The sequence below is a fragment of the Chelon labrosus genome (assembly GCF_963514085.1).
Source record: "Chelon labrosus genome assembly, chromosome: 4".
Taxonomy (NCBI): Eukaryota; Metazoa; Chordata; class Actinopteri; order Mugiliformes; family Mugilidae; genus Chelon; species Chelon labrosus.
Window position 1 is genome coordinate 30,517,365 of NC_140340.1, and position 20,893 is coordinate 30,538,257.

General features: G+C 40.6%; 1 protein-coding gene across 1 annotated transcript; it reads left to right on the forward strand.

The window, feature by feature from the left end:
- The first annotated feature begins 2,022 nt into the window (after positions 1 to 2,022).
- On the forward strand, positions 2,023 to 17,239 carry acad9 (acyl-CoA dehydrogenase family, member 9). The gene is made up of 18 exons (XM_084542856.1): positions 2,023 to 2,570; positions 3,052 to 3,145; positions 3,236 to 3,337; positions 5,633 to 5,739; positions 5,856 to 5,956; positions 7,166 to 7,244; positions 7,360 to 7,531; positions 7,621 to 7,694; positions 7,780 to 7,855; positions 7,951 to 8,021; positions 8,117 to 8,236; positions 8,319 to 8,447; positions 8,940 to 9,019; positions 9,254 to 9,380; positions 9,472 to 9,549; positions 12,422 to 12,550; positions 14,568 to 14,640; positions 14,921 to 17,239. Exons 1-18 carry the CDS (start codon positions 2,388 to 2,390, stop codon positions 15,019 to 15,021), a joined length of 1,896 nt encoding a protein of 631 aa, XP_084398982.1. The 5' UTR covers positions 2,023 to 2,387; the 3' UTR covers positions 15,022 to 17,239.
- The last annotated feature ends 3,654 nt before the right edge of the window (positions 17,240 to 20,893 follow it).

Sequence of the window (20,893 nt, forward strand, 5' to 3'; positions counted from 1 at the left end):
GTATCAGCAAGAAGCGTAAGCTGGAATACACTTCTTGGACACATTTATTCATTCCCTTAAAGGGTGCTATATAGTGCATACATTAAGGAATTCAGTACTTTAGATGTAAGTACCATACATCCAGACTTTTCTACCTAACACAGGTTGTAGTGTCCCATGTCAACACTTAGCCAAAAGTTAAAGTTGTCCTACATACAAAACTTTAAGGAGCCTGACATTTTTTTCTAACTTAAAGAGATCGTAGCAATCTTTGGAAGGCTTCCCAATTCCAAACCGCCATCCTAAAATAGACCTTCTGATGGCTTGTTCCCATAAGTGATTCTACAGTAGACAGTGTAGTCCTAAAGTCCTTGGACTACACTAGTGCGTTTCTTGCATCAGTCATCACTTCAAGGTTGGGGTTTGGTCTTGGTCCTGTTCAAAGACAGGGTAGGCGGGTGTTATATTGGACTACTGCCTCCTGAGAGTCAAGATTCAAGAGGTTTATGCTCACATACACAGCAAAGGTTACACTGAGCAATGAAATTCTTACTTTGCGAGTTCCCTTCACATAGCTTAAATGAATGAAATAAACTTTATTCTAAGCACAGAAAAAAAGTAAAGTAAGCAACTACTATTACTACTATGTACAGAAGGGTAGAGTGTAGTCCAAATATAAGGTGCTAAGCTACAGCCATCAAGAATAGAACTAGACAAGAATTAGATCTAGGTCTGCAAGGAGTACGACTGTTTTATATCTGGCAAACAGTTTCATAGTTGACTAGTGACAGCTGTAATGTAGACAAAACTGATTCTTTCCTTTCTTTTAGATTATTTACTTTATATTTTCTATTAAACTAATATGGTATCTACAAAATGTGTAGCATTGGTGTGTGGCATACTCTGATGTAGTTCAAACTGACGAACCCCTGAATACATCATTTGGACTTTATTCTTAGTGCTCTGACAAAGCCTGCAGAGTCGCAGGAGATATTACACACATATTTCCATGGGATGAGTACAAAGTACTCCCCCATGACATTTAAAATGACCTTAAATCTTGGTGGAGTTCCCCTTTAAAATCCCCACACTCCCAGAAACAATACATGACATCTACGTCCTCAGCAATAGCTACATGACCTTGCCCATCAGCGATATACATGTTTGTGTTCTACTCCCTCTTTAGCTGTTGAGAAATATGGAGGCCAGCAGGGACAGTGAGGCATTTGTTTCCATCTAGCAAAATCTCTGGAAGCGTCAATGTTGATGAAGGTCAGAACACAACTCGTATTCTTTTCTCAGACTTGTGCAACCAGCACGCCTTGGCAGCCTGCCTGACTGTGGCAGGTGGTCTGAGTGACAGTTCGCCCCGTTTGTCTGTCCGGCCCTTGAGGTTGGAGCTAAAAATAGATGCCAGCTTTGAGGGCCACATCCTCAGTGTCAGCAGGACAACGTCATCATGCGGCTGGGAGGGACCCTGTAAAGGGCTTCATTTCCTCTGCCAGCAAAGACTGGTTTGCATTATAGGAGCATGCAGCCAGTGACACTTTCACAAACCAAAATGTTCCTTTCTTATTTGAGTAGACTGCTTGATGTTTTTTCTTCTACATTTACTTTTTTAAAAGTGATTTAATATGCTTTGCATCCATAATAACAGTAGTTTAAGATACTCATTACTTTTTTTATTTTCCCTCCCTAGCTTTATGAGTGTAGTTGTTCCCAGTTTTTTTGCACATTGCGCCACCGAGTGGAGTCCAGGGATTATTGCTATGTGATGTTCATGAACCGTCGGAAATATGACAATAGGTTGCGTAAACAGACAGCAATGTTTTGTAATTCCCATTATTTACATAGACAGAGCAGAAAACCTGAAGTAAATATCCTTTGTATTTTTTTTTTAAGTGGGGCTTAGATTTTGAGTTTTGCAACAAGCACCTAGTATTAGATAATATAACTGAACAACTAACTGAGTAAATAAAACATGAAATATAAAGAATTAACTATGAAAATAAATACTTTTTTCGTGACATTTTAAAGAATGAGCATTGATATTGTTTGGCATTACGGGAATACTGTGTTTAAGAAATAACTAATAACAATTGGACATAAATTATATTCACAAATATTCAGAGTGGCTTATCATTACAGTCCACTTATTCTATCATGGTTTCTGCCTCATGCTTATTGAGTTTTATTATTATATTTATTATTACTTATGCGTTATTACTTTATCACTCGTGTCTGTAGATGTGAAATGTATTGTTTCCGAGCGGCTTTGAAAGCCTCTCAAACCCATCCAGACGTCATCAATATGAGACAGAAACGGGTGAAAGGTTTCCTGGTGGTGTTTGTATCCACCGGTGTTACATGACTGGGGTGCATGAAGTAGACCTTTTCATAGCTAAAGAATGATGAATGTAAATAGACTTAGCGGCTTATTGAGAACTTTTCGCATTGGAAAGCGTCAGTTTGACTGCCACGCGAGGCATGTCGGGAAAGAAGCGCTACTGCTTCGGCAGCGGAGATCGATTAAAACGCATTCAAGAAACCTGGCATATGCTAAGGATTTATTCCTTGGTCAGGTGAACAAGGTAACGTATCAGAAATTTTAGCGGACACGGTTAACGTCGTTTAGAGTAAGCTAATAGAAGTATTTCCTCGTGCCATTGGACTAAACTCTTGAGCCTAATGTGGAGATCAGCTGGTTTAGAAATATTCAAAGCAGCCTATCTGACACCAGTTATCAAAGTCATTGAGATCACAACATTATCTGAAGCCCCTGGCCTGAATCTGCAGCATTTCATGGGTTGCACTGGTGCCACATGATTGCTCATATAAGCAGGTGTATAGATGTTATTAAGCTCGCTGTTTGTGTGACTAATCTGTCACTGAAAACCTTTAAGGGTGACCCTAAACATAAAACATCCTGCCAGGTCACTGTTCTGTAAAAAAAAAAAATACCCTCATCCTTCAAAATCTAGCTGAAGTGTTGTCACATGTATGAGCTAACATTAAAGATTAGTTGCTGTAATTGGTTATTTCTTTTCTGAAATAACCTGCTTTGTGTTCCAGGCTGAAGTCTTCCCTTTTCCAGAAATTGGAAATGAAGAGCTGGAGGAGATCAATCAGCTGGTTGCACCAGTGGAGAAATTCTTCAGTGAGGAAGGTGAGTGAATTGTTATGAATTTGGAAACTGCTGCCTCTGAGTAACTTATTGAATTGAGAATGACATAACACAATGTTTTTATTCTTTCAGTTGACTCGGCAAAGATTGACCAAGAAGCCAGGATCCCTCCAGAGACTCTGAATGGGTTGAAGGAGCTCGGGCTGTTTGGAATCATGGTTCCCGAGGAGTATGGTGAGATGACTGCATCCTGGATTATTGCATTCTTTAATGCTGCGTTTGTGTGTAAAGTCAGGATTCATATGTGTCCCAGAAGACCTATTACGCCTTTAAGGACTGAAATGTCTCTCCCAGGCAGCTAATGTCTGTGCTTGCAAACATTTGTATGAGTAAATGAAAAGTTGGTGTCGCCCACTGAGCTACAATAACCACAGTAATAGTAAACACACCATACTGAAATAGACCAAGTTATCTTGGAAATAAGAGAGAGGTGAAATGCACAGAAATACAGTTTTTGCACTAAGCCTGTATTTATACCAGAGGTTCTCAATTATTTTCTGCCATGTCATTTGATCACTTCCTGATTTCCCAAACTACAGTTTGGGCCAAAGTCATAATAACAGAATGTGTGTGCATTAATCACATGTAAAAAATAATTGGAATTTGCACGTGTTATTAACATATTCACTTTGACAGCCCATATACAGTTGAAACCAGATGTTTACATACACCGTGTTAAAAGACACATAAACCTTTTTTCCTCACTGTCTGAAGTTAAATCAGACTAAACCTCTCCTGTTTTAGGTCAGTTAGGATTACCAAAATTATTTCTATTTGCTACATGCCACAATAATGAGAGAGAGAATTTCTTAGAGAATTTGACATACACAAAGATTACTATGTCTTTAAACAATGAAGTAAAGCCCTGATGATGATGTCATGGCTTTGGAAGCTTCTGATAGGTTAGCAGACAACATCTGAGTTAATTGGAGGCACACCTGTGGATGTATTTTAAGGCTACACCTCAAACACACTGCTTCCTTGTTTGACATCATGGGAAAACCAAAAGAAATCAGCCAAGATATCAGGAAGAGAATTGTGGAGCTCCACAAGACTGGTTCATCCTTGGGAACAATTTCCAGATGCTTGAAGGTGCCACGTTCATCTGTTCAAACAATTATACGCAAGTATAGACACCATGGGAATGTCCAGCCATCATACTGCTCAGGAAGGAGACAGGTTCTATGTCCCAGAGATGAACGTGTTTTGGTCCGAAACGTGCGAATCAACCCCAAAACAAAAGCTAAAGATCTTGTCAAGATGATGGCTGAAGTTGGTAAGAGAGTGTCATTATCAACAGTGAAACGAGTCCTGTACCGACATGGACTGAAAGGCCACTCAGCGAGGAAGAAGCTGATTACAGTCAGATTACAGTTTGCAAATACACACAGGGACGAAGACCTTAATTTTTGGAGACATGTCCTGTGATCTGATGAAACTGTTTGGCCATAAGGACCATCGTTACATTTGGAGGAAAAAGGCTGAAGCTTGTAAGCCTGAGAACACCATCCCAACTGTGAAGTGTGGGGGTGGTAGCATCATGTTGAGGGGCTGTTTTGCTGCAGGAGGAACTGGTGCACTTCATAAAATAGACGGCATCATGAGGAAAGAACATTATGTGGAAATATTGAAGCAACATCTCAAGACATCAGCCAGGAAGTTAAATCTTGGACGCAAATGGGTCTTCCAAATGGACAATGACCCTACACATACTGCCAAAGTAGTTACAAAGTGGCTTAAGGACAACAAAATCAATGTTTTGGAGTGGCCATCACAAAGCCCTGATCTCAATCCCATAGAAAATTTATGGGCAGATCTGAAAAGGCGTGTGTGAGCGAGGTGGCCTACAACCCTGACTCAGTTACACAAGTTCTGTCAGGAGGAATGGACCAGAATTCCAGCAGACTATTGTGAGAAGCTTGTGGAAGGATACCCAAAACGTTTGACCCAAGTCATACAGTTTAAAGGCAATGCTACCAAATACTAAGGAAATGTATGTAAACTTCTGACTTTGAAGAAAGTAATAAATAAAATTCTCTAAGAAATTCTCTCTCTCATTATTGTGGCATTTAGCAAATAGAAATAATTTTAGTAATCCTAACTGACCTAAAACAGGAGAGGTTTAGTCTGATTTAACTTCAGACAGTGAGGAAAAAAGGTTTATGTGTCTTTTAACACAGTGTATGTAAACATCTGGTTTCAACTGTATATATACTGTACATAGGTCTATACAGTGTATTTGATGTGTTGTAGTAGTTTACTGTCTCCAATGTGTTGTTCATCATCTCAAAGAGCAGCTTTAAACAAAGTGCTTACATTTTCAGTAACATGAGCTATGCATATACCATAAACACAACTGAGTTTATCATGGCACCCATCCATGCAAGACAGAAAAAGCCCTCCAATGTCTTTCTAGTACAACTTGAATTGAAGACAGTGTGTCTTTTTTTTTTTTTTTTTTTATTTCAGGTGGTCTGGGATTGTCCAACACCATGTACGCACGACTGGCTGAGATCACCTCATTAGACGGCTCTATTGCTGTCACCCTGGCTGCACATCAAGCCATTGGACTGAAGGTAAAAATAAAATGCTGCTTCTTCTTCACGCCTGGCAGACCAGAGGGATATGTCACTGTGTGGTGGAAAACCCAAGTATTTTGAGGTGATTTTCAAACTGCTGTGTGGGGTTTCAGGGGATTCTGATAGCGGGGAATGAAGCCCAGAAGCAGAAGTATCTGCCCAAACTGTCTTCAGGAGAACACGTCGCTGCTTTCTGTCTGACAGAGCCCGGAAGGTAAATACACTGAAACCTCGTCCAATTATTTATTTGCACTGTCTGGTTTGCTGTGCAGCGACGGTAAAGTCTGCAGCTGTGTTTATGTTGGACAGTCATGTTCACCTCATAACCCACCACCACATGTTCTGGCTAAACATAATTAATGGACATTTTTTTTTTTATTATTTTTTTTTTTTACATCAGGACACTGAAATGAGGAGTTTTCTGGCTTCTATAGATAGACTTTGTGGCATTACATGATGTGACAATGAAGCATTGTCGCCTGCAGTTCAACGGGAAACTGTAACTATTCCTTTATATTTGTTCAGAATTGGCTCAAAGGAGCTTGAAGCCGATGGTTTGAGCCCAGTCAACCCAGGCACTTAGATGTCAAAGCAAAAGTGCATATATCTTTGTAATCTATGTAAGTAGAATAAATACACCTGCAGCTATAGCATATTAACTGGACTCATCGTGGACCTGATCTACCTCAGGCTCCGTCCTGTCTGAGCCCACCCACCCACACACAAGTGAAACTCATTCCAGATGCTTGTATTCACTATCTCAGTGGATATCTCTACATAGATCCTATTTCTTCATCCCGGTTTAAGTAATCCTGATTAGAGACTGCAATTTTACTGATAAACTTCACTTTACTAAAATTATCTTTTCAGATATACAACATGAATTCATTCAGTAGGAGATGATAAAGATGAAGCCATGTTTTTGACATTACTGACCACGTCGATTCTGGATTTGTTCCTCCTTTAAAACACTTGTTTGACTGACTTGTTGTTTTCCTACCTCCATGTGTCTGTTCTGATGTTGTTTAATGTATACCCCACGTGTGGCAAACATGCTCAGAAAGAAGGGATGGATTCCAAGCAGGAAGAGCAGAGCAGATCTAGTGTTTACATGGTTGTTATTCATTAATTTAATTTACCTACTGAATGGATTATCAAAGGTTTTACTCTCTCAAGCTGAAATTCCATATGATCAGGCTGGATTGGGACGGTTTGTTCTGACTGAGGTGGTTACATGAGGCGGTTACTGGGCTGTTATTCTGTTTATTAGTGGAATACTAATTGTCCAGATAAAAGTACCTGTTGGAGCCACCGCTCAAAGGTCATGAATGTAGGTGACCAGGCCATGCCGTCATGTTGTCAGTGGCATCTACACAGTATATGGTTGGATTTCCTTCACCTATACTTGGCTTGATCATTTCAGTGGAAGTGATGCCGCCTCCATTCAGACACGTGCCACCCTGTCTGAAGATGGGAAACATTACCTGATCAACGGCTCCAAGGTGAGGACAATCAACCTCACAAACGTTTCATCTGAGCCTCCGACCTGTGTCTTAAAATGTCCCATTTAGCCTCACATTGACTGATTACCCCTCGTCTTCCAATTTGTTTTGTCAGATTTGGATTTCAAACGGAGGCTTCGCAGACATCATGACGGTGTTTGCCAGAACTGAGGTGGTTGTAGACGGTGTGAAGAAGGACAAGATTTCTGCGTTTATTGTGGAGAGGGCATTTGGGGGAGTCACTAGCGGCAAGCCTGAAGACAAACTGGGCATCAGGGGTTCAAACAGTAAGCCCTTCATAAACACTTGGGAGAGGTGTGCTCTTTTTATGACATTTGTGATTAAACCTTTTATTTATTTATTTATTTATTTTTAGCTTGTGAGGTGTCATTTGATAACGTCCCGGTGCCCGTGGAGAATGTAATAGGAGAAATAGGCAGTGGATTCAAGGTAAGTTTTATTCTGACCTCAACACAAAGTGTTGGACACGAGTGTCTCTGTAAGGTTTAGTAAACTTCTGCTTTGTGTTGGACAGATTGCCATGAATATCCTGAACTCAGGGAGGTTCAGTATGGGCAGTTCATCTGCTGGAATGATTAAAAAACTGATAGGTAAAAATTTAACTACAGTAAAAGGTAACAATGTGGGGTTTTGTTAAAAAATAAATAAAAAATCAGCTTTGTATTCTCTGTCTGGCTTTTTGCAGAACTGACCGCTGAGTATGCTGCAACCAGGAAGCAGTTTGACAAAAAACTGAGCGAATTTGGTATGATTCAGGTACGGTCAAGTTTGCACTTGTTGGAATCTGGTGCAAAACTTTCAGCCTTGTCAGAAGTTACTAATTAGTGTTTTTACTGTGTTGCCTATCACAGGAGAAGTTTGCTATGATGGCTCTTAATGCCTTTGTGATGGAGAGCATGGCGTACCTGACAGCAGGGATGATGGACAGACCTGGGCTTCCTGACTGTTCTCTAGAGGCTGCCATGGTCAAGGTCGGCAGTCACCTCATTTTGTTCATATAGATCATAAACCACATTGACACAAATCGCCTCATCGCGTTCATCCTCTGTTCAGGTGTTCAGCTCGGAGGGAGGCTGGATTTGTGTCAGCGAGGCTCTTCAGGTCCTCGGAGGTCTGGGTTATACGAAGAACTACCCCTTTGAGCGCTACGTCAGGGACTGTCGCATCCTGCCTATCTTTGAGGTACACTTATGATTATTCGTTCATAAAATTCTTCTTGAGTTTCACACATTTGACCGATTCTTAGCTTGTTCAAATAAAAATCCCACACAAGATTATTTAGGTTTTCTTTTCAAATCAGCAATCAGAGGCGTGATAGAGAGTCAAAAATCTCCTGGAATTTGTAATCCTGTATTTCTAAGTGATGATTGAGTTGTACTGTACTTGATTTGTTCACATAGTCCATTGTGTCAGTGTCCACCAGGTGGCACAAATGGATAAAGTTGACAGTAAACAATTCACTTCCGTTTTATTTGCTGCATATAGTTCATGCCATGACAGAGCTTGTTAAATAGTAATTTCTTCCAGTTTTTCTGTGCATGAGATTCTCTTTTATGTGATTTTCCATGTGCCTCTTATGCTTTTATTAAAAGAGCGTGGTTCCCTGTTTTTGCACAGCACCCACACACACTCGTGTTTTTAATCGGATAACTTAATTCTGCCGTCCGTTTACAGGGGACCAATGAAATCCTGAGGATGTATGTCGCTCTCACTGGATTGCAGTATGCCGGCAAAGTCTTCACTGGGAAAATAAAGTAAGACTTTCCACCTGTAAATAAGATAAATAAGGTAATCCTTTAATTTATGCTATAGTGGGGAAATCTGCAGTGTTGCAGCAGCATATAGTTTAAGGACAGTGCACACAAGACACAGAAAAGGGAGCATTAGATAAATATTGTTTATGTCACCAGAAAAGTGGGAAATCTGGGCCTTAAGTGGAGTGACTTCCAGCATTTTCTAGTCCCTCTGTCTTTCTTCTCTGCCTCCAGAGAGATGAAGAAAGGAAATCTAGGCCTTGCTGTGGGCATGGTCAGCAAGAAGCTGTGGACGTCATTCGGACATTCAGCAGACCTGGGCCTGACTGGAAAAGACGGTGTCGTGCATCCCAGCTTGGAAGTAAGAACTTAAACACTTGAAGGCATACATTTTCTGGAAGCTTTATACGTACTGGTTGTTTTCTAGATTCTCAGCCGTTTTCTGTTTGCAGGAAAGTGCGAAGAAGTTTGAGCAGAATGTCCAGCTTTTCGGAATGACAGTGGAGGGTCTGCTGTACAGATATGGAAAGGTAACATTTGATTGATTCTTCAAAACCAGCTGTGGGACTTTCCTTCCCAAACGTTTCCAATTCGTATGAACAAAATTCCCATTTGTCTTCAAAGGCTGAATGTATGAGTCGCTTTGTGGTGATAGGTGGTGTCGGTCTGCTAGACATCTGCTCCAGAGTGTTCTCTATTTCTTCTCTGACTGTGCTTTTGTAATCATAGCTTTCCCAAAGCAGCCCTAAACATTTTGGAAACCGGTCAGCTTTCCAAATCCTCACTTCCTGTATCATTTCACCATGTTTTGATCCAATACACAAGAAGCGTCCTCCGAGGGCTTTCACTCACTATGACTCAAGCATGTGCCAAGACCATGAACGTCTAATTTCAAAGTGCGAAGTAAATACACAATTTAAGTTCAATGGTCAACAACACCTGTACTAACTCTTTTCTCTTTAGAGATCAGACCTGGGATGTGTAGGACATTAGGACAAAACTATGAAGAAAGCTGGACTCACTGCAGGCAGCAGTAGCTCTGGTGCTAGAGTATAGGTACTAATGTGTATGTAAGGGGGGAGTTTTAGACTGGATGAAAGCATGCAGTGATTAACTGTGCTATAACATGTGCTGTGGTTTTCATAAGAGGAAACACAAAATGATTAGTCATTCTATGTCCAGTGATGACTGGACTGATCACTACGAGCGTTCCACTCATTTGGCCACCAGTCATTATCGGCTGATTTTCCACCTAAATAATTTGATCGGCAACCTTTACAACGCCCCAGATGCATAGTCTGCTTTGTGATGTCCTGATCACTGGACCTGGGCAGCAGAGCTAACTGGGCCTTGCAGGAGCAGCCAAGCATCATCACAGATTAACATTTACCTATCGGAGCTACTCGTCCCTTGTAGTCGGAACTTGTATTTTCCCACTTTTCCGCTCGAGCACAAGCAGCACGAGTCCCCTCTCTGTGCACGAGTGTAGATAGCAAGTGACTTTTCAGAGCTGCACATCCTCTTCTAGAGATAAACACTGCTTTTTGTTCCTTCTGGTGTCCTACTGATTTTTTTTTTTTGTGGCTTCAGTATAATTTAATTTATTTTCTCTTATTCCACAAAGCAGGGATACATTTCATATTTAAATGCATTTGTAAGAGTTTGTTCTCATGAACGTTTCCAGATTACTATAGAGACAATGATTCTGCATCTTTTGTCTGACAAATATGAAACAGTTGTTTAGTCGGGACCCATAAAACCGCTACATGCTATTTTGCCAGCAGCTCCCAAGCGTCTGCACTGCTGCTGATGAAATACTTATTACGTAACGTGCTGCTATATGTTCGACAAAACCTCCGAAGAGGACTCTAAAGGTCATCTTATTAATTTCCTTGGCACACAGCGCCCTGCCTCAGCGGACTAGCTGATATCTACTAGCATCTTTAAAAAGCTCTGCTGACCCCACACACTGAATAGTAGTGTAGACACAGACAGGAAGCATGTGAGTGTGTGTGAGAGAGAGAGGAGTATGACGTGCAGTAAATGTATCTGGTCAGGACTGAACCAGGGACATTGTAATTATACAGTACACACCCTGACCACCATGCCACCAGGACACCTCAAAAAAGCATTAAAGCCTAATTCTGTTTTCATGACATTCATGGTCTTTGTACTTTTGACCACAATTTCCACTAGTTGTCATAACAGTCAGATGTAAGAGAAAGCACAGCATACCTTCATAACAAGGAGATGAGTTATTCCTCAGTGCACTGTTGGAGCTACAATAAGAGTGTCTACGTGGTTTCACCAGCTTTTTGAAAATCCACCACTGAGTTTGTGTTTAAATTCCCTCCTAAGTTCTTGATCAAGCTGTTTTCAGACTACTGAGTTGAATTTAACCCCTTAACGCCTAGTGTCGCGAATTCCACTCAGACTGCAGCTGAAATAACACATGTAATACTCCAATGTCGGTTGTGACATTCAAAAAAATCCTAGGAACCTTTTGCAAGCACTAGTTTCTCGTAGGACCGGTAAGCAAAAACACAAATAATTCATTTCTTTATATAATTGAAAAATCAATTCAGGCATTAAGGGGTTAAGCTGACAAGCATTTACAAGCATTATCCACATCATTAAGATAAGTTGGTACCTTCATGATCACCATACAGTGCATCTTTATTCTAGCTGGTTCAGAGCTCTGCAGCCGTTACATCTAGTAGTCAGCCAGTGCAAAGTTTTAGTAAGATCTCTATAAGAACTAGTTTGTCGACTTCAATTTAGGAAACACATCCATAAACTGGTTATAATTGTTCAACAGCTCACTTTCCACTAGCTGGTAATCTGATTTAGCTACTTGCTCTGACAGAAACAAGCCACGCGTGGCATGATCAAAGTTAACCAGCAGTGTTATTACTCATCATTTCATACATACTGGTGTTTAACAAACAGCTTAAAGAGGATTACGGAAGACTTGACTGAGCATCAAACGTGGGAGTTTATGGAGGCACGAGATTCAAGCCCATTGTTATTATGACCGACCAACACTGCGAGGTCAGTTTCCGTCTTAATCCTCGTAAAGATTTAAACCTGTTAAGAGAGAGGATCGTCCTATTCCCACAGACGTACGCAGCAAAGACGTTGGATATAATTCTGAATCTGTGTGGTCTCCAAACACAGGAAGTAATTACTCACAACTTGAGAGCAATATCCAGCCTGGTTCCTAAGCTTCCCTTAGTGCCTTCTGGCTTGACGTTTGCAGGAAAATGATTCAGTCACCTGATAAATGTATCACAGTCTTTCTTTCCCATCAGACTGCAGAAACTGAAGTAGAGGTTGCTTTAATAATTGCTGGGGTTGCAGATGATTGAAATTCGAATGCCCCTGTTTTTATTCCACCGACAGACCATAGTGGATGAACAGCTCATCCTGAAGAGAGTAGCAGATGTGCTGATCAACCTCTACGCCATGACAGCTGTCCTGTCCAGAGCCAGCCGCTCCATCTGCATCGGCCTCAGAAATCACGACCATGAGGTGTGTTCACAACACACACGCACAAACACAAACCATCTTCACGTAAGACCTGTTAGATGAGGGCCCAGTCCTGGCACAGAGGTTCACAAAATCTTGTGTTATCTTGTGTTATCTGTTCCGGTCCCATCTACACAACAACATGTACAGTGGCCAGGCCTGAGCTACAGGCCGCAACCACCTGAAGCTAATATTCATCTTGATTGTCATAGTGACAGCAGTTTCCCATTGACCTCACCAGACTGGTACACACATCACTCCCTCTGCACTCATCCCAGACAGGAAAAGTCTGTCTTTGTACTGCATACTCCGGCACTAGCCCAGCTCAGACCTACTTCCCATGCACCACAGCACTCATATGGGCTTGGTTGGTACAGCCGTGGTGGTGTAGCAACAGAGTGAGGATGGACGCAGTTAATCAGAATCAGAATGGTACTTGTTGCCAGGTCTGCTCACATATATATGAGGAATTTGACAAGGTGTTCTAAGTAAGAAACAAGAGTACTATAAAATATACAAATATAAATATATATTATTATTCGTGGGTCCAGCCGTAGATGGGAAGATGGACTGCTGTCTCCTGCCAGAGAGGAGTGGCTCTAAACGTTTGTATCTTAGGTGAGGTGGGTCGGCTGCTATTCTTCTATTTGGCAGATTGTAGCCTATCACCCTCTCAGCAGAGAGAACGATACACTGCAGTTTGCCTGAATTGCTGACCAATTAAATGAGTTTATGTTAACATTTACATTCTATTGGATATTGACTCATTACTAATTTAAAAACCCTTGGCTTATGGACCTTTAAAGACATTTTTGAGAGAAGAGGCACCATCTTTGAACCCAATTTTCAGTTTTCTCTAATAGATCAGTGGTTCTCTTGAACAGACTTTGACGTCCCGCGAACATTTTTACAGTTCACCTCATAGTGTAGGACATTTCTGACATCATAATAGTATAATTTGCTGAGTCTCACTTTGCCGCAGACAGCTGGGGATAAAAACCAAGACCAAACTTCTGTCTTGCAGCCAATTCATTGCAGATGTTTTGTGTAAGTTTTATTAGTATTTTCTTCGACTTGTGGTCTAAATTATCTTAGTTTAGCATCATGTTTAGCCAGTTAGCAATCAAGTACCATCCTCGACCAGCAAAGTTAGAATTTGGATTTGTGTCTCTTTATCTGAACTCCTTGTGACCTGCTTGAATTGTGTTTTCTGGTCAGAAGTTATTGTTAATATACCAAAGACAGCAGTAGAGTCTTTGAATTGAATTCATTGTTATGATGCAGACTCATGTTAATTACAATCTGTGTTGTTATCAGACTTATTACATCACACATTGAATGTAATTTAATTAGTCTGCTCTTATTTACAGCAGTAAGCTTGGATCTACTGAGAGCCATTACAGCAACACCATGTCTAATTCTGTTTTCTTTTTTTTATTGTTTCGTTTTAGTTGCAAACATGTGTAAAGTAGGCCTTTTATCGTCTCGTGCTTTCGTTTGTTAATGTATCAGTGGTGACTTTTACTACTTTCACTTTACTGTTTTATAGAGGTGTAGGCTCAGTTTTCCTCAGAGCAGATCTAGTGAAGGACACGGGATGGCAGAAAGTAAACACTAAGTGTAGAACAGTCCTGTGTGTGTAATCAGAAACCGGGTCAAAGCAAAACTAACTCTCAACAGAAAGACATTAAAGAAGGCAGTGAGTGTTTCGTATTATCCTTTCTCGCAGCGCTACTCTGTGTTTCAGATGGGCAGCCCTGGGTTGTCTCTTACAGTTTTCCTCTCTGCTGTAGCTACATATAGAAATGTCAAGATTCATGCGCTGGTCCACCTTTGGTTTTCATTAATAAACACCAATCATTTTGGTTCCACAGGTATTCTAAAAACTTTTACTTCCTGTTTCCCTTCAATTTGCCTTTTTCATTTCCATGGGGAACGGGAAAGTTCATGTGTTAAGGTGACAAACAGCGTGTTTTCCAGTAGGATTCTTGAATGAACCCCTCTGTGTTCATTTCTCTAGGTGCTGCTCGCTAACACATTCTGCTCCGAGGCTTTCTTCAAGAACAATTACTGGATGGCTCAGTTGCAAAAACGTAAGTACAACACAAAATGGTAATTGAGAACAGCCCTGTGCGCTATTGCTTTTCTTTAACAACATCTTTCTACAAAAGACCTGCATGTGTTTGCGGAATTTCCCCACCAAACCCCACATACCAACACTTGAACACCCTGCTGCTTTTCATTTTCACACTGTACGCGGTTTTAATGACCTGTACAGTACGAAATCCAGAGTTAACCAGTGACATGATGCAGACTGATAAAAAATGCTGTGAAAGCGGCTTGTTTTGTAATTCCCATCTCAATCTGTTCCAGACTCTCCTGAGAACAACGATGCCAACATTAAGAAGATCGCCAAGGAGGTTTTGGACAACAGAGCATATATCTGCTCTCACCCTCTTGAAAGAACATTCTGATTTCTCCTCTGGGACCATAGTACTGTGTCTCCTGATCTTGTGATTATTTTGTTTGGCATTGTTTGTACATTAAATTAATACATTAAGCGGTTTATTTCAATAGCTGTATTTTATTAACCTTGGCTTCATGATAACACCTGAGATTACTTGATACCAGGTTTTGTTTCTGATGCTACTTTATGAAGCTCGATCCCAAGTGCTCTTTAACTTTAGTGCTATAATGAACTATTGCACTCACATCAGTTAATGAGCCTATCTGGTGAAGAAGCTACGATTTATGTAGGTTCTAGCCTCTGCAGTATTTCCAAAAAGCTGCGTAGTTTATGCATGTGTCTTCATGTTGGAGGCATTCTTTTGAAAAGTGAAGATACTCCTCTCATTGTCTGTCAGAGGCGGTGCGGTTTGCTTATAGAGGAACGAATGCGGTCTACTGAATCGGCTGTAAGAGGGAACAGAACATGGCTCATCAGCACACAAACCTTCTAATTATGTTCTCTAGTATCTATCATTGATGACTTTTTCAAAATAAAAGTTGTAACATGAACTCACATATAGTGGTACTTGTTGGACGGAGGGGTGTGTCTGGGAATGGTGTTGTTTTTGCTACTGAGACTGCAGTTCATGCAGGGACCTGGAGCCAGAGCCACACTCTTCCTTTCCTCTGCCATGTCTTCACCCAAGCGCATCACGGATAGTTGAGGAAAAGGCTGCAATGCAAAATACAGCTGATGGCTCAAAGTTTATCACAGATGACTGCAACCAGAACCAAGGAAGGAGAAATGAGTTAGCAAGCAGTAATCAAGTGCAGGAAAAAAAAAAGGTGCCGGTGTTGATTTGGCTGTATGATTGTTTTGTATTTCATTATATTGAAAGGCATATGTTATATTTCCCTGTACCTTCAGCATCATGCCTGGTTTCCTCAGTGAATACTTCTTTGGCTCATCTTTCAGCAGATCCTGAATTTTCTCTGAGTGTCCTTTCATATGACACTTGAACTCTGGGACGGAGGCGTCGGCTGGTGGGTTGCTGTCACTGCCGCCAGGAAGCAGCTTCTTCAGCCAGCGACTGTACTGAGCTCTGGCTGCTTGGGACTGCTCCTGCTGCAGGGACTCTCCTGAGGAACAGCACATTCACTTAAGTCCTTGGATAAAACCTCTGTAAAGTTTATGCAACTGACAAACTTAACACAAGAGACAGTTTTACTTTACACAACGGTGAAATAAATATATGACAGACACTCAGAGGTAACTGTTGTACCCCACTGATATAAATGAACTTCCTTGCTGGCTAAATCTATTCTTCAGCATGGCGTAGGAGTGTGTTAGTCTGCAGCAGTGGTTTTTATACTGGCTTAAATATCAGCCATCTGGAGCTTCCATCAAAACATATCAATATTGGCTTTCAGCAGTGAAAAAAGCTTTAGCCCAGACAGTTATAGGAAAATATCCACTCTTGGATATGCTTAGACTGTTAAATTTAGTGCATTTTTTCTAGGTGCTAGGTACTGCCTAGTGTCTAATAGCCATGGTATGCTCTATTTCTTTTTAATTTTGTCCTTAAAGAAAGCCCAGTTTTAGCAGTGAGAGACAAAATGGTACCAGTTTTTGTCAGATGAGCTTGGTTTACTCACCAATCCTGAAATGGGAATCAAGTGGCACGTGCACAGTTTGCGTGGCAAGAACAGAGAAAGTGGGTCAGAGCTCCCATAAATCTTTGTTACACAGAAATAAGTTAATTTTTCAAGCCTACCAAAGCTTCATCAGGCAAATGGCACAATGACCAAGAGCCCAGGCATATACTGGACGACTGTATTTTCTTGACCAGTTGTAATATAATCTGTATAATATGGTAATTTGCTGAGATTTGCAATGAATTATTGAAAATATTTATAAGACTCTAGGGAATTATTTTGTCATTCTGAGTGTGTGTAGGATTTAGGATTTAGGGGGCTCTGTTGTGCCATCACGTTTCTACACTAGCCCAGAATGAACAAAACAAACACGGGCTCTGGAGAGCGGCCTTTCATGATTTTTTACAACAAACAGAGGTTATAACCACAGTTAAAAAGAGAGGCATTCAGTCAGTGGCAATGTGAAACCACACCAAAAGATGCCACTAAATCCTCTACACCAATTAATGGCCAACATAGTTGTGTTTAAGTTGTGTTTAATTTAGTTAAGTGTAGTTGTTTCACATGTTACCCTAGCTGGCATCTACATTTTTGAGTGGGAGTGACAATATTAATTTGAGACCCCCCATGTCAGCCACATCACCAACCACATTTAGATTAGACAAATTCTAAATGTTAGACAAATTTGTTCTTGTTAAATTCTATATATTCTACATATGCGTTATAACAGTTTTTTTCATTCTGTGTGTTTTGGGCATCTGTCAGGTCCAGCAGCATTGTTTATACTTATTATATAGTAACAATGAATGCACTGCATTATGTTTTTAGTTAGCTGGAAGGATCACGGATTTAATGGAAAAAGAATTCTGTACCATGGAGAAATAGTTCCATGATGTAGTTAGGTCTGAAAGGAAAAATAAAGATGCAACCCTCTGTTGATAATGTTTAAAACCTTGAGTGCTGTCTTGTGGTTTTTGTTAACTGGCTCCATTTGATGTTGTTTATTTCTGACAACCTGCTGGCATGCTGGGATACATCATCCCAGTGATCCATCGCATCTAAATTGTTACCAGTAAGCAACTCACATAACTACGGTTAAAAAAAATACACCGTTAAGACTTAATCATTAACATATTGTCCGTAATGTTGCGTGCTAATTTTCATTTAGCTATAATTCTTGGGTGCTTTTTTCAGCACTCTAGGATACAACCGTGGAAAAGTCATGTAGCAGCCTTGTCCCACATTCTGCCATGTGGCCTGCAGAAGTATTAACTATGTTGGAGCGGTTAAGTAACACCTTATGGCTTCTTTACATGCTGGCAAATTTAGACTGCTAGTGAGGAGTGTTGGTGGAGAAGTTTGGGTTTTGCCTGCTTTAGGAAGGTGAGTGCATAAAGAAGGTACCACTCTTTGGTTCTCACTCATTGACACCAAATGTCCTGACATGCACAGCTAATTAGTGTCTTAGATGGCTACAATGGGATGGCAGATTCATTAATGTATGGAAAAATGTAACCTTTCTAACAGGTCGAGGTGTTTTCAGACATACAAGTGGAGCAATAAGTTCCCACTACAGGAACTTTTCCCAGGAAACAGTAAGACTCTAAAGTGAGAGTCCTCCAAGTCATCAGAGTCCTTGTGCTTTCTAAAGGTTCTGGGTGTCACTTGATTGCTCAAGTTTGCTTGTGTATTGCTCATCTATTGTTTCTTAATACAACAACTGCAACACCTTTGCTTGTACCGTAGTTTCTGACTGATGGGAATGAGATTAAAGAAGCCCAAGAGATTTTACAACTTATGGACTCTCTACAAAGTCCATACTTTGTTGTCCGTTATTGGAGGTTGTTGCGCTTGTGGTACTAGAGTGGGATAGTTTGCTTAGTCTTCCTGTAGTTGTTTTCCCTGGGAAGTTTCCTGCACACTTGTTTTCCAGAAATGAAAGTTCCTTAATTAAGTCCATACCAGCAAGATGAATGGTGACAGGAGGTGTGCTGAAGAATGGGGTAGGTTTGCCATAGAGCTCAAAGTCTTTAGAACGTCGATCCCAGGCCCATCTGTCCCGTGGAAGTGTGGGTTTCAGTGCGTTGGCATGTAGGATGTTTTCTCTCCAAGGCTGGAAGTACAATGAAGTAGTATTCATTATATCAACTTCAAACACAAACTATGATCAGATACCTCTAGAGATTAGCCAGATGCTTCAAATATTTCTAGAACATTATCTACTGCCACTGGGACAATAAATAATTGTATCATCAGGACAACCTGAAGCAACTGCAAGACTAATATAATTAGTCATGTCATATAACATGCTATTCAATACCTAACCTAAAGATACTGGGTCACAAGGAAATAAGATAGCGTGAGTAAACAGTTAAAAAGGTATCCCTGCTCTAAGATCCATGGGAATGCCAATAAACTAAGCAGTCCCCCACACGGCTTGATATCGAAGAGTAACATCACCTTCCTGAGTTCTTCCACACGAGCTTCATCTGGATGTCTAGGGTGCACTTTGGGCTTGTTCATACTCGTGACCCAGACTGTGGAGGCAGCGACGGAGTCAGTTCTTAAAGTCACATCTCCGGGTTCCACTGTTGCACGGTGGTACTGCTGACTGTAGGTAAACCTCTGCCATGGCACCTGAGATGGTCACACAAACATCTTCATTATCTTCATCTTTATACCTGCTTGAAAGATAAGTCTGGTGATATTCTGTAAATTTCTTAGTGTCAACATATTCCATGAAAACACCAAAACCAAATTAGTCGATCTTCTTGTCTGAATTCCATTAAAACACATCAGTGGACCACGCTGAGTGACATAATGGCCATTTATTTTATTTACATATATTTTGAGTTTATTCCACATACATCCAGTCATCCGGCTGTTGCTAGAAGACCTAATATATATTTTACAACTGAATAGAATCTATGATCAGAAAGTTGCTTATAATCTATCGACAACAACATCAAATCCTCATTATACAGTATTTGTGCAAATTATATTGTGTTAAGTAATGTAAGTTAAATGAAGCATCTTAAATTGCATTAACTCTAGACACTTTAGACACTCTAGACGCATTAAAATGAATTATATAAAATGCAATAATGGATTATAAAAACTGTCTGGATTTCCATTTTCTAACAAACAGTTAAAGAGTTAGATTTTGTTTCATGCAACATGTCTTTGGGGAATTGCCTACGCAACCAAACACCATTCTTGGTCTAACACAGCAGTAGTATTATTTTTAAAATTAAAGGCAACATAGGTATCTGTAAAGAGGTATTAGTCCTGCACAAACCTTGGCCATCTCTTTACGGAGCAGTTCCTTGGCTTGTTCATTTGAGTTGAAGGTTTGGATGCTGTAGTTGTGTGCTGGTTTGCCTCCAGCCTCTTCTATCCTTAATACGGAAGCCTCTGGCTTTTGTAGTAGCTCGCTTTCCTCGTGTACCTTTTTAATATTTTCCTGGAACATACTGACACTCATGAGTGGCTGTTAATAAATCAAACTAAAGTCAAAACAGTCACTTAGGAACACCGACCTGAATGAAGTCCTTAATATGTTGGAGAGGCATCTGCAGGCTGTTGTGTTTCCGTCTATCATAGTCTTTGTTGCGTGTGTTGAGTGGTGCATGTCTTTTCATCCTGACAGGCAAAGTGAGCAGGTCCTCTTGAGTGTTTGCTTCAACTTTATGCTCCCACTGCTCAGCACATGTGCCATATTCCTTACTCAGGCTGAGAATCATGTCAGCTGAGGGAAAGAGGTTGTACTGCACCACCTCCTTGAGTTGCTTTACTTGACAAAGCTGGCTTAACCTAGGAAAAAACAATGTAAATATTATGCATTTAATATAAAAATAAGCACAATAAATATGTTAAGTAGTTCATCATACAAATGTCGTACATTATTAAGCTGACATTATAATCATTTGACATGGTGGATGGTCGTGGTGGTGAACCCACAGTGAATTACCAAACCCAAGAAGTCCTGAGCTATTTTTTGCCATCTTTCCGTTCTCTGTTTTGGTTTGATGTCCTTCAAGTTCAGTGTTTTGGTTCATTCTCCTCGAGTTCAGTCAGCAGCTGTTTTCAATGAAGTAGCTTTGATAAACCCAATGTATGCTGCCTGGCCGGAACTAAATAGTAGAGCTGCAAACTTAGTGAATAGCAAACATAGTGGAGCATTTGCTGCAGCAGTTTATGGGCCACATATAAACTAAACCTGTTTTACAAGTTGCCAAGAAA

Coding starts and splice junctions, on each gene's coding strand:
- acad9 (XM_084542856.1), top strand. CDS start 2,388: ATGATGAATGTAAATAGACTTAGCGGCTTATTGAGAACTTTTCGCATT. Junction 8,448..8,939: donor GCATCCTGCCTATCTTTGAG/GTACACTTATGA, acceptor GTCCGTTTACAG/GGGACCAATGAAATCCTGAG. Junction 14,641..14,920: donor GATGGCTCAGTTGCAAAAAC/GTAAGTACAACA, acceptor AATCTGTTCCAG/ACTCTCCTGAGAACAACGAT.